Below are 14328 nucleotides of genomic sequence, written 5' to 3' on the forward strand. Positions count from 1 at the left end.
TCTATGGAAAGACTACAACTTCCTGGAAACCTTAGAAACTTTTATTTTAAGATGGTAAAATAGTTGATCTAAAAAGGGTTGCATTTCTTGTAAGACTGATCACATTTTTCATTTCTGTACTGGACTAATTAACAAATCAACCTGAATTACCAGCTACTTTAAAATGAAAATTCTAGCAATGGGAGGTTTCTAGTATTGCAGCAGTTTAAGCGATCATTGTAATACATTCAAATTCTCTTTTTATTAATATGGCACTGACAGTGAAATAACACTCCCCAGATTTCTTATCGCAAGCTGGGGTATGTATCGGAATATATGTATGGGAATATGTATTTCAAAAGGAGGAAAAAATAACCAAAAACTCAAATTAAATGTAGTTTGTTTCAAGAAAGTTGGGGCCATTCTAAATAACATTAATTCAATGACAGAGTGGCTCAGGAAGTCGGTGGTTTCTGCTGTAATGTTTATGCACCTTCTCAAACTCCAGTAATAATAATTATACCTCTGGAATGGCGTTTCTATTTTCTAATTCTATCCTTACTGAGAAAAAAATCTTATTCTTTACATTGAAAACTTTTTTATTATGATGGTGACTACTGCAATTAAAATACAGACCGAAGTAAAGTCAGTTGTTTTATTAAATACACACAAACCTTTATAGGACCTGGATAGTGAATGCATGGAGAACAGTTTACTGCCCAACTTAAGAAAGAAATGGTAGTTCAGATTCAAAACCATACAACAGGGTCCTGAGAGATTCCTGTTCACACTTTTCCAGTGATATTTTTAGGATCTACAGCTTACAAAAGAGCCAGTGCTTTATTGCAGTCACTTTTCAAGGCAGCTCTGGCTAGTGTAACATTCATTTTATCTCCTTTCCTTTTTTTCCCTCATTATCTTCTTGCTTTCTTCTCTTCTCCTCTTAGTTACAGGATTCCGTGGATCATAGATCTCAAAAGTGTCTTCATCCTGCATGCTTGCATCTTTCACCTTTCTGCTCCGATCTTCGAATTGAAGTACATGTGACATCCTACAAAACAAATAAAACGTCTAAAATACAAGTGACAGAACAGAAAATTATGATTTCTAATTATGATAAGCATGACAAAATTGTAACACCATGCACTGTAGAGAAAAGAAGACCTAAGTTTCACTATTTTTTTTTCTTTTCTTAGTAAACCCTGGTATAACAGGATAACCACTTTTATGAAAACACATATTCAAAAATAACAAATACAGTTTGCTCTTCTGGATTTTATTTTGAGAATTGAGCTCTCTTGTCTTGTCTTTTTCTATTTAATGTATCTTCTCAAATGTACTGAATAGTTTTCCCAGGAACAGGGAGTGTTTCTTGAGAAACTTTTCCTATTAGTCACTTTGGACTTCCTCTCACAGTTACAGTTAAGCAAAAGGAGAGAAAAGCTTGCATGAAAAACAAAGTAGGTGTACAGATCAATATGTGAATGCTTGAACTACCACTCTTCCACCTTAAACTGGTTCTTATCATACTTTATAATAGTATAATAATATAATAATTATAATAATTATTATAATTAATCTAATAACATAATCTGATAATTATTTCAATACTAAACTAATGTCTTTTTCAACCCAAATCTTTTTCTATGGTTGATCAGAAACCTTCCCCATTAGGTATTTTCCCTTCTCAGCAAATTCCCATTCCCGTCTGACTGACCATATTGCCACAATTTGGAGTAAAAAATTTCTTGTTAGGTATATCCAGTGCCAGGAAAGCCTTAAGCTGATCAACCATAGCCTTATTAGTAGCAGAAAACTACAAGTTTTAGCTTGGACTAAAAACAACGAGATAAATTATTTGCTCTACCTTAAAAAAAAGGACTGGGGAAAAGAGAAGAAAAATACTACAGATTCATACAGCTTAAGTAATTGAAAATCTACTGGTTTTTACTGACAACCCTGTTACTTTTCTGAATCACAGAATATAGTTTTATGTATCAAAACTTGCATATAGGATTAACACTTTTCACCACAGCTGTAATATTTTAAATGAAAAACCCACATGATTATTTAACAAGACTATTGAATATAAAGTCATAGTAACACTGATACTTAAGAACAAAGTCAGCAGAATTAGGAACAAACACCAAAAACTTTTTTCAGATGGGATCCAGCTCACTTAAGTCTGGACTCTGTTTTAATCAACTGTAAATTTTTTTTTAACTTTGATGGGACAACTCAAAATAATAGCAATGATATTGAACTGAATTTAAGCCTATCTGTCTTTACAGCATTACATATTGGTAAAGTCTTTGTGAAATAGGAAGTGCATGAAAAACAAGTCAGATTCAGAATTAAAGCTCTTTTGCTGATTAAATATTGCTTTATCAGTCCCTCACAACATGTAAGAGATCCTGATTAATGCAGGTTTTTCAAAGAGCTCTACTGCAGATCTCCACATGTGAAGAGGAGAAGCAGCACAGTAAATGTGGATTACAATATTTCACTATTAAAGAAATTAGACAAAATTCAACGCAATGGACTATATGGGCTGGAATGGAAAAATCTTAGTAACAGTAACTGAGATTTTTCAACACAATCTATTACTGACATGTCGGTTTCTTACATTTTTCACTGAACAGTACTGAAAGTAGGAATACCTATTGCCATGTCCTCTGAAAATACTTCTTGAGAGTCACTTCCAGTGTACAGTACTCAGTAGTTTATAACCCTCATAAACTAATTACATTTTTTTTTCTCAGTCATATCTACCATTTGGAGTAACATAATGTACCATCACAGTGACTCACAATTGTGTTTTTGTAGTTTATAATTATAAAAACATTGTCTCACTGTGGAAAGACTGAAATAATTTGTTTTACTTGATATGCCTTTTACATTTGTCATGTTCTTTTCAACATATTAAAGATGAGCATCAGAATATATATATGTTTAAAAATATATACCATATCACACTATCCTAGACTAAATTTATAAAATACAGTCCCAAGAATGTTGAGCCATTCCACAATAAACGGTTTTAGAGGACATTAAATGAATGCATACAGAAGTGTACTCTCACTTAAACCCTTTGTACTCTCACTTAACCATTTAATCAGCTTGAGTTTCAAACTATGACACAGTGTACTTGTAGGACACAGCTAATAGGAATTAAATATCTCTGTCTCTCTAATTCTAGGGTCTGACCATAGAAATAAGATGCAGCAGATCATACAATATTTGACCACATAATATTTGATTCATTTCCAAGACATGAAAGAAGTCACTCTCTGACTTCCATTCACAACTTTCTACTGTGGCGTTCCTGGTTGTAGTTAAAAATAACCTAATATTAACAATTACTCCCAGTTGTGATTAAAAATACGCTAATATTAACAACTACTTTGAAACTCACTCACTGAATGAATTTGAGATGCAGCATCTCATACGTAATGCAAAATAAACAGAAGACTGTAGTGAAGATTTTCAAAAACATTTCCCTGGTGTGAACTTCAGCTTATTTTTACAAGACACACATCTTCACAGTTATGTCTGTTCTGCATTGATATAGATACTAAATCAGACTTCATACCATTGAAAGAATAATATTTTGGTTCTTCTTCTTTTTCTTCTTCTTTTTTTTTTTTTTGCAAGAACATGGGAAGAATCTAGTAATTATTTTGAAATTAATTAATTTAGAATAATCTTACTCAAGAAACTCCAGCTAAAGCCTGCATTTCCACGACTTTCCAAATGCTGAGTTTGGGATACGGTTCCACAAACACATGTGGTCTAAGAGTTTTCCTTCTTCAGTTTATAGCTCTTTCCCCTTCCTCATGCTCCTGAGTTCAGCAGAGAGCTGTCTGCCCCCTCATGCTTCTGCGTTCACTGTGATGAAAGCTGTTGCTGCATCTTTTCATCTATGACTTCTACAATCTATCACTCCATTTGTGCTTATCACCACGTGCTGACAGTTCATCTTACACTACATAAGATAACACAAATTTAAAATACTTCTTTTTCTTCCAAAATTCAAAGGATAAAAGGTGTCAGTTCTTCTACATTGAACTCAAAACCCAACCTTTTGCAACACGGTATGCTTTTTTTTTCTCCTCAAAACTACCTTGAATTAAATAGCTTGCCAAAACTGATGATTCAGGTTTGAGTACCTCAGAGGCAGTAATTATCTTACCATGGATTAATTGCAGGATAATTTGGGTATTGTTCTATTTCATGTACTGGGGCAGCATCTATGCCTTTTCCTGCGCCTCTTTCCTTCAGTGTTAAAAGATGACTTTCGGTGCTCACCTCTTACGCATTCCAGAAATGAAATGTCTTGATACATTAGACTGAAATACCTGAGCACATTTTAACTTGTGTCAGAGACACCACAGAATTTCCAAAAGTAAGCAGATACATCCCTGGTACAATGGCATTCGCAGATGATTCGTGCAACAGCTGGCAAATAAGACTCCACAGTCAATAGCAGAGAATCTCCTCAATGTCCTTAAACTGCAGTAACCAGAACAATACCACAGTGATCAGTTTGATTGCCTTCTAGTAGGTAATAAGTGGGAGAATTTTTGCTGCAACTAACACTAAAAAAGTCACTACAGCAGACTTCAAGAACTGCTGAATTACGATTAAGCTGTGTGTCCAATAGTCTACCATAGCCAAAGCTGCATTTGCCAGCTGGGCAGCAAAGGCCAGACCCTGCCTACATGGTGCTCTCCAGGCAGACTCAACTAGTTTATTCAGAAGACGGACTGTGTTCTATTGAACCTACTGCAGTGCAATGGTACTTGAATTTAAGAAAAGACAGGATACACCGTAGTTCCTGTGATACTGGGACACGTGAGCCATTCACTGGATCCAAAGCATGTGCCAGCTGCTGACAGATGGCAAATATTTTAAATGTATCATAAGCAGAAATCAGGTACCACAACATCTCTAGTCTTTCTTGCACTGTCCTTTGGGACAGTGGCAACCAGTGAATTTAATTATTTTCAGTATCAGTAATAACAAGGAAGCACTGAAAATGTTTTTGCTCTAGTGATGAAGCTCTAAACTCCATGTACAACTCAATGCAGGTATCACTCATTTTTATACTACCTGAATGGAAGCGAAAAACTGCATTGTCTAATTTCACACTTGTTTATCAATATGACACAGCTGCTGGCTGTTCCCAGCCCACCTGTTGCTCATTCAACCTTCCCTGTCCAAGTTACAACATAAGCGATGCTCTGGCACCTCAGTAACTTCCATAGAGTGCTTGGAACATAAGCTTACACTAACCTATGACAGTTTCAAACAGATAAATTTTGCAGTAAATCATCAACAGGCGTGGACAATTTCTGCCAACTCTGCTATGAGGGCAGCAGCTTTTGGCAGAGAGGCACTAACATCTCAAGCAGTTATAGTCAGGGCTCATTGGAGGTGCCTGCAAAAAGCATGTCAGCTGGTGACAGACCTTTTGTTTCTGCAATCAACAGGCACTGAGGAATAAGAAACGCACACTCTTCACTCTCCAGACACAGAACAATATGCTGCTTGAAAGCCACTACTTAAAGTATGTCTAAACTGGAACACTGAACATAGGCAAAAATTATACTTCTTCTAAATACAGATAAAATGTATCAAACAACTAATTACGTTTCTATACAATTTACAATATCAGAATTCTGAAAGTTATTCCCATTTTAATATTGGTGAATTTCATCGGGATGCTTGAAATGGAGGAAGCAATAATAAATATCTTTGCACTTCACAGCACTTTACAGGCTGCCTGTAGTAAGAGAGAATGTAGAGATCAATACGGACCTGTCAGAGACCGACTGACTCCAAATGGGTAATGATACAAGTGCAATTTGGGACAGGTCAGACAGAAGCTTTTTTAAATATGATCACAGAGACAGAACACTGGGTGGCATCTGTTCATCTGAAGGCAACTAAGCTATATGCTGTTTCAGGGGAAGAAAAGGAAAGAAGAGGAAAAGCAGTTATTCCAGAGTTAACAAAACCAGGTACTGTCCCTGGGTGAGCTGGGCTCCTTAAGTAACTTGATGAGTGCTGCAGTTCTAAGAAGAGACAGTGTGGAGGTGTCTGGCTCCTTGTGGAGCCTGCAAGAGTGGCACACCCAGTGTCATCTTAGCTCCCAAGTGGGGGAGCTGGAAACAATCACAGATGGTTAGCTTTTAGTTGAAAGGAATGTTCTGTTAGGATAAACTTCTTAGCCAGATGTCTCAAACCTTTAATATAAGTAATTTTATCACTATAGACTGTAACAACCATTCACACAACCTATTTTTGTGTTCAACATCACTTGCAAAGTACATGCTAACTACTTTTCCCAAGTACAATAAATACTCCATATACAGTAGCAGTAATCAAATACGTAGCAGTAATCAAGTACTACTGCTTCCCTTACATTATATTCTATTTACAACTCGGATTTTAACTTCAACTATAAATGTGTTTTGTTAAACCATAAACATGAATCTAGAGATGTTACAACACTTTCCCTTTGTCACTCTCATGATAGATAGGCAGTGGATAGATGTGTAGTTCATGTGAACAGATGACAAAACAGATTAGTGAATCCACAGATCAAAGCAAATGAGACCTTGTTCCCAAGGAAAAAGCACGTTAGCTGTTCTGGAAGAATGAGCTCACTAGCACTCTTCATTTCCAGCAGAGAAGCGGGTGGCACAGGAAGATGAGAAACAGTTCAGAAACAGAGACAAAAAGAAAAATAAATTTAGGAAGGTAAAGGACAACAAAAGGATAGGAATGAGAAACAGAGAAAAAGAGGCTGATCAAAATGTAAATGAAATGAAAAAAAAAAGTTTACAACTGAAAACAAGCAAAAAATGTAAATCAAAGCAAAATAACAAGAGCAGGAACAAGGCAAAAAATGTCAAAACCATAAAACAATGACAAGTTTAAAAGAGGAAATAATGATAAAATCTAAACTTGTTTCCATTTTTTTTCAGAACTGAGATACTACAATCAAAACAAGCTTCGTGGCTAGCTTGCTGTCATCACTTCTTGCATAACAGTGTCCAAGAACTTTACAGATAATTTTGTAAATTCAATTCATCAGGACAGAGAAAATATGTCTATGTCTGATGAAACCTGCAACCACCATTTTCATTATGCAACACAACTCCTGCAGAGAAGTTCTTGTTTCTGTCTGCCCTATCTCACCATCAACCTTTGTTATTTTACTACATGGGATAAGCCATCATCACTCTTCTTTCAAAGGAATCCTGTAACGCAAACGGCTCTCTTTTAGTTATCATGAGAAGAAAATTTTTCCCAAGTATCTGATGTAGGTTCTGATTCTTAAAGAAATGAGTGTTAACAGCATTAAGTACTGCTATAGACGCAGCTACAAAAGATCCATCTCTTTCATTCTCAATGTTTCACACATTTACTCCTACCAGGAAAAGAGATGTGCACAGGCAACAAGTTTCCATGAGAATGTTCTGTCTCGTTAGTTCATAGCATCTGAGCTAGGCTAAATTATCTACGAAAATCCCTACCATTCTGTAGTACTTGACATTTAAATCTTCCCCAGTATTGCACATTGTTCCGGTTCGGGCCTAGTTTAACAAAACTGTTTGATACCACATCAAAAAAGCTTATTATGCCTCCTAATAGTATTTTCTGGTCATCAGGATTCTGTTCTGATTGTTACTGCTGCAAGATCTCACTCCTTTTTTCATTGCTCTGTTCCTCTCTGACCATTTCCTTCCTGAATAATTGGATCTCTTGTCCCTTAAGCTTTTTGTGCTTTAGAAAAATCTTTTTTTCTGAAATTAAAAAAAACAAGAAAACAACAAAAAAATCCAACTTGCTGTTTGAAAGAGAAATAAGATTTGCTTCTTGGATCTAATAAAATCCAAATCATTAGATGTTGAAGCTACTAATACAAAAAATACTTAGGAAAATATTGAGAAAATTGTTGCTGAAAGACAAATATTTGCCATACTCGAGTTTGTGAGTATTTAATTCTATATCAAGGTAAGAATGTTTCAGTCAATTTGTTTTAGTTTATGAATATGGTATGGAGTACAGTTTTTGACTGAAATTTAAGAATAAATACAATACACCTTTTTCACTGAGACTGTACATGTTATCCGTAATCTCTACCCTCCAAGCACTCTTATGAGAATAACTTGAAAGGAGTATTTTCTAACTTTTGGATCAATGGAGATTAGTCTGCATTCATTCAGACACTAACAATGGAGGTGACATGCTATTGCTGCTATTGCACAGAGCAAGAATCTCCTCAGTTCTCACCAAGGAAAACTGATTATAGACAAATAAAATAATCCTTCTGAGTCAGACTGTACTCTTCTGTTAGGTTGACTACATAAAATGATCAGCAGTGAACGTTTGCAGATATTTCTAACCTGCTGTTTTCTTGAAATACTCCGTTTAAATGCTATTTAATGACTTTTGTCCCAAAAACACTCACTGTGAAAATAATAAAAAAGCAATATTTTTACTTAGTGTAACAAAAAACCTTCAGCATTTTCAAAGCTTCTAACCGTTTTAATAAAGATTAATATAATGTACTTTTGCATTGCTCAAGATGCTGCTACACATTTTTTTCTTTCAATTATGATTTAATTTTAAGTAAGATCAACTTAACAATGAAAAAGTTCTCCAGTTCTAGAGATAATGAAATCACTGGGTGAAAATTTGGGCTTTCTCTAAGTACCATAACCATAAATACAGATATTTAAACAATGATGATTATGATTTTAAACAATTTTTTACAAACAAAACAAAACAAAACAAAACAAAACCACACAACAACACATCACTGCAATTATCCTATTGTTATGGTCTATCTGTTCAGTAACAACTGTAGAGTATATTTACAGTGTATCTTTATCCCCTTCACAAAAATGTAAAGTAGCCTGATGAAAGAAGCTGGGTGCTTTAAATAGACAGCTGCTCCTGGTAGAGTAGGCTGGTATGGAAGACTGTAATGCAAATTCCAGATGTTGTTCCAGACAGTGTACCAGCATAGAAAAACTTTACACAGCATTTACTATAAGTACATAAGAACCACAGTACCAGAACAGACCAATGATCATCCAGCCTAGTATCCTGTCTCTGGCATGGACATCTACAATATCTGACGGTCTAGAAGTCAGCAAATTGTCTCCTCAGGTTAACACAAACAGTCAGGGAATATTGTATCACCAGAGCACAGAGTAGGAGGGAGGGGAAGGAGGGGGGCTTCTAACATAAGAATACTGGATTTTCATACCTTAGCATTCAACATTTTCTGGATGTGCTCCCTTCTCTTTTGTCATTCCCTCTTCCCATTCTGAATACATCAAAATCCCTAAGATTTAATCATGTCATTGAAACAGATGAAGTTGGGGTGCTTAAAAAGGTGTGTAAATACTCAGGAAGCTTAAGCTAAGCTATTCGAGACTTAGAAGATTATTTCTTCATTCTTCACTAGACTTATTGGCAATAAATAACATGTAACGTTTCCAGATAGTAACTGTAATACTAGATATCCCTTGAGTAAAGCATGGATCATCTCTGAATTTAAGTCAAACAGTAGTTGATTCCAGGCCTGGATGCCTAGTCCAAATAAACTTAGACATGGAGGAATTACCAAAAAAAATAAACAAATAAAGAACCCACCCCAAATGCCCTGAGTTTTTCAGCCACGCCAAACAGCTAGAAGCAACAAATATATAACTTCATCAGAAGAAAAATTTGTTAATACAATATTACTGACTGTTCAGCAGTGGGCTAGGAGCTAACATTTACATATCAAGGTCTGACCACATTCTAGTGGTAAAAGGGTGAAGGTGGAGACAAAATGGGAAAGATTTATAGCAAAAGGATTTTTTTCCACTCTTCCTTTAAAATGCTGAAACCCAAACAAACACTTATATTTTGCCAAACAGAAAAGAAACCACTCTGTCCAATGTGTTTCTAATACAGACCTCTGGCATGCCTTTATTCTTTGTAACAACCAAGTAAGTATTTTTTTTTTAACTAAATGTAGTTGAGTAAATCAATGGCCTTAGCAGGAGAGCCCTAATATAGAGCCAGGTTTTCCAGACTAGTGGAAGAACGCTGGCTCAAATCTGGGTGGGAGGAGGGGAGCAAACATGGCTTTAATCCATCTTTGTGCCTCACTGGCATAAATTACAGCAGCACTTTTTCTTTCATTCCCTAAGCTAGCATTGGCATGTGAAATTGACTGCTGCTTAGTTTTCAAGAGCTTACTGTGTTTGTCACAGCTAAGCTTCTACAGCTGACTCTGCAGAGACTGCTGCTATTCTTGAGGAAGCCATATTTCATAATCATCGATCTAAGGTATTATGGCAAAGAAAGAGACGACATTCTAGAAAATATATACAAAAAGGATAGGTTTATGAAAGAAATATAACCTTTTTTAGGTGTTTATCCAGAAGGATTTCACAGTGCAAAGTTTAAGAGCAGATGTTGTATAAAGTAAGAAATCTTGGAAATAAAACATGGAAGACATTAACAGAATTATGTGCAGTAAATATTAACAGTGTGCATCATTGATTTAGTTGTTAATATAAATGAAATCCTGTAATATAAAAACTGATTGGCTGAGTTCAACATTTTCCTGATTCCAAACTTACTATTTCAATGGAAAAAATAAGCAACAAGATCAATTCTAGTCTACTCCCTGCAGCAGACACCAGAGTGGTTGTGCCTTGATGCTTTTTTTTAAGAACCATCTCTCTCTCAGACACAAAATATTTTACTGGAAGAGTACGAAATAAATAAAATACTGTATTCTCAATCCTGATTGCACCAGATTTCTCTTTGACATCAACGTTAAACAGTCTGAATGAAACTTTTCCTTGTATTATACACAAAAAAATATTTTTAAAGACAGTAAATGGCATAACTACTGATAGTGGATAGAGGATACCCTTATTGAATGTACAGTTTTACTTTTTTTTTTTTTTTCGTGTTGGATTAAAATGTATCAGTGTCTACAAACTGGGTAAAACATTATACAATTAAATTTCAATGAATGTCCTAGCAGAAAGAGCTTAGCATTACCACACAATGCTACCGAAATTTAACTGGCCTCAGTGGTAGTTCTTTGAAATTCAGAACTGGGAACATATTACAGGATATGACATACAGAAACCAGCCTGTGCCTTAAGTGATCAGTATTGAACTTCTCTGAGCTTTTGTCCATGGAACAAGTTGAATTACTAAAATACACCAATGCTCTTTATTCTTAGCTATAATCAGGCGATCAGACCTATGTGTAGCATTTGATTTGCACTATATTAAAGGATTCCTAACAGCCATAAGGTTTTAAACAGCCCATTAAAGGGCACAATTCCATTAAATTCTTACAAAGTTTGTCACAAATGACTGGTAATAGTCATGTCAGCATCAGTAATTTTTTTAATCAGTAATGCATTTTTTTTAAATCAGTAATGCATTTCTGTTTGAGATGGAAGACTTTTCCTCACTTAATTTTCACAATATCCTTTTCAATGTAATTTGAAACGGTATTTTCAGGCATTAACTTAATCACTTTGATTTACAAATACTCCTATTTTTCCTATCCCTCAAATTAAGAAACATTTAGAATAATGATCTGTATATATTTAGACCAAGCAAAGCTCAGACTCAACAAAGGTAACTAACCATAAAAGAATTTTAAACTGAAAAATCATGTGAAAACCATAATCTCATTTCAAATATGCTCCTTCCACATTCTTTCTTGTCCCACAGTATATCTGAAAGCTGAACAGATTTGTTATTTCATATCAAAGGACGACAGTAAGTTTCAGAGTCTAGACATCCTCCCAGAAATACTTAAGTTTACTGCCTCATTTACATTTATTACTTCTAGTTACAGCTATAAAAGTATTCCAAGGGGAAGGAAAAAGCCAAACTCACTGAAAGATCAAGAAGCATTGTAGTTCACATTGAACACCTCAGATTTCACCCAGGAAATACTGTAGTGCTTTGCTTATGGAGCAGTGGCACCTTATGCTGTTGTAATGAACAGTGAACTGTGTAGCGTGATGAAAGTCACAGACAAATTCTAAATGGCTGGGGAGCGCGTTGCTGAGAGCAGATAGAGGCTACTGCTAAACTCAGAAGAAATTACCAATTTGTAGCTGCATGCAGAATGAAGGAAAAATTACTGGTCTTCCCTGCAAAACCAAATCTAAAATCAACCTGTAGCCCTGACTTGTGAATTGGCTGGATTACAGTTGAAAGCGCTCTACAGAGGGCGATAGAAACTTTGCTTGCCTCCCTGGTGACAGCAATAGTTTAAATACACTTCAAACCTTAATATGTTCATTTTTTAGTTTCTATTCTGAATATTGAAGGTCCAGCTGGATGAATTTAGTATCTTCTAATAAATCCAAACTGAAGTTGCAGCAATAACGTAAAACCATACTTACAAGGCTCAGATTACCACTGTCGAAACGATCTTCAAGCAAGAACAGAATAGTGCCCCAGTGCAATGTTAAGCATATACTAATACCTTCTGGTGTTCTTCCAGCATTTGTTGCCCATTAGCTAATATGCATTTTAACTATGAGCTTCATTTGTTTAGAATTGAAAGGATGGGCATATATATTCAACCATTCTGTTAAAAAAAACCCACAACACACTATTTGCTAATCTATGTTGGTTTCAGGCCTCACAAGGTATTGTAGTCTTGATTGATTTAGTGTGTGATGTATTTCTTTTTCAGTTGAATGGAATGCTGCTCCTTGTGAGTTTTAAGTTACATGATCCTGACAGCTAAGCTTTATATTCAAGTATGCTTCTGGAGCTGGATTGTAAAACTTCTTGTGCATTTTGCCTGAGAATTCAAAAACGAGGAGGAACTTTATAGTCAACATGGTAAGCCCATGTGGCGATCAGGTGAACTTCAAAAAACGAAAATGGTTTGCTGTTTTCTACAGAAAATTCCATCAAGTCAAGAATTGTCAGATTTGTAAAACTCTCATGTGAACGTAAGTACCTAAGTATGCCAATAAATCTATCAGCCTCATGAAGTCTACATGTGTTTCCAAAGATCGGAGTGAGAACAGTGAAAAATACTCCAGAATCCTGGTTTTCAGTATGACAAATGCATTTTTGTAGCAAAGAATTTGTACCTTTGAAAAAAAAACAACAACAGTATTCCTTCTGGAAAAGTGTAGGTTAAAAAAAAAGTTTCATAATGATATAAAGCTGGTGAAAATTCAGCTAGAAAGCCTAATGTTTATGAATATACAGCTATAGGTTACTGTCAAGAGTAAGAAAAAACAAATTTGTTGGGTTTGTTTAGATAGAAGAATATGTGTACACAATGCACATGGATTATGAATTTTGTGAAGAAGGGTTTTGAAAATTTCTTAGAGTATTTAGAATTTTCATAATTTTAACATGCTGTTAATAATATGAAAAGTAGAGCACAATTCAGAAATAAGAAGTTTGATGGCTGAATTTCAATAAGGACAATAAGCAACATGGGTACAGAACAGATACAGGTTAGGCAACCATTCAGTAGAAAACAATTTGTGGCTTAGAATGGACTGGAAACCAGGCATGAAAGAAACAATGACAAATAAAGTAATCCTTCCATTCAACACTAACAAAGACTTAATGCTGTATCTAGTCATGAATCACTCAGAAATCTCAGGAAGAACGACCACAAATTGAGAAAGAATAATCTCTGTGGAAAAGCTAAAGATCTTTTTGTCCAGATGAAAGAAATGCATTTATGATTATTTTCATATGTGTTAAAAGCTTCAAAAAGAGAAAGTGAACTGTTTTGCAAAGTCCTTTGTGGACTGAATATAAAATATTTGGTATCATACAGAATCACAGACTCTTTTGAGTTGGAAGGGACCTTCAAAGGACTTCCAGTTCAACTTCCCTGCAATGAACAAGGACAGCTACAGCTACAACGGGTTGCTCAGTGGCCCATCCAGCCTCACCTTGAATGTCTCCAAAGATGAGGCTGCTACAACTTCTCTGGGCAACCACAACCTGTTCCAGTGCATCAGCACCCTTATTGCAAAAATCTTCTTCCTTATATCCTATCTAAATCTCCACTCTTCTGGTTTGAAACCATTTCCCCTTGTCCTGTCACACACACTCTGCTTAAGAGTCTGTTCCCTTATCTCTCCCAGGTCTCCCAAGAGCCTTCTCTTCTCCAAACTGAGCAGCCCAAGCTCTCTCAGCTTGTCTTCATAGGGAAGATGTTCCAACCCTTGGCCCCTTTTTGTGGACTTCCTCCAGGCACATGCTAAATGGTCCATGTCTCTCATGTACTGAGGACTCCAAATCTGCAACAGT

The 14328-nt window shown here is 35.6% G+C and overlaps 1 protein-coding gene across 1 annotated transcript in view; it reads right to left on the reverse strand.

The window, feature by feature from the left end:
* Window positions 1–252: 252 nt before the first annotated feature.
* CWC27 (CWC27 spliceosome associated cyclophilin) overlaps window positions 253–14328 on the reverse strand; it is a 104101-nt gene continuing 90025 nt past the window's right edge. The window contains exon 14 of the mRNA XM_065739811.1: window positions 253–1030. Within this exon, the coding sequence (XP_065595883.1) occupies window positions 868–1030 (163 nt within the window). The 3' untranslated portion in view covers window positions 253–867. The remainder of the gene's footprint in view (window positions 1031–14328) is intronic.

This window comes from Cyrtonyx montezumae, unplaced genomic scaffold, assembly GCF_038088225.1.
Source record: "Cyrtonyx montezumae isolate F1298 unplaced genomic scaffold, pur_monq_1.0 scaffold_25, whole genome shotgun sequence".
In the NCBI taxonomy this organism is placed as follows: domain Eukaryota; kingdom Metazoa; phylum Chordata; class Aves; order Galliformes; family Odontophoridae; genus Cyrtonyx; species Cyrtonyx montezumae.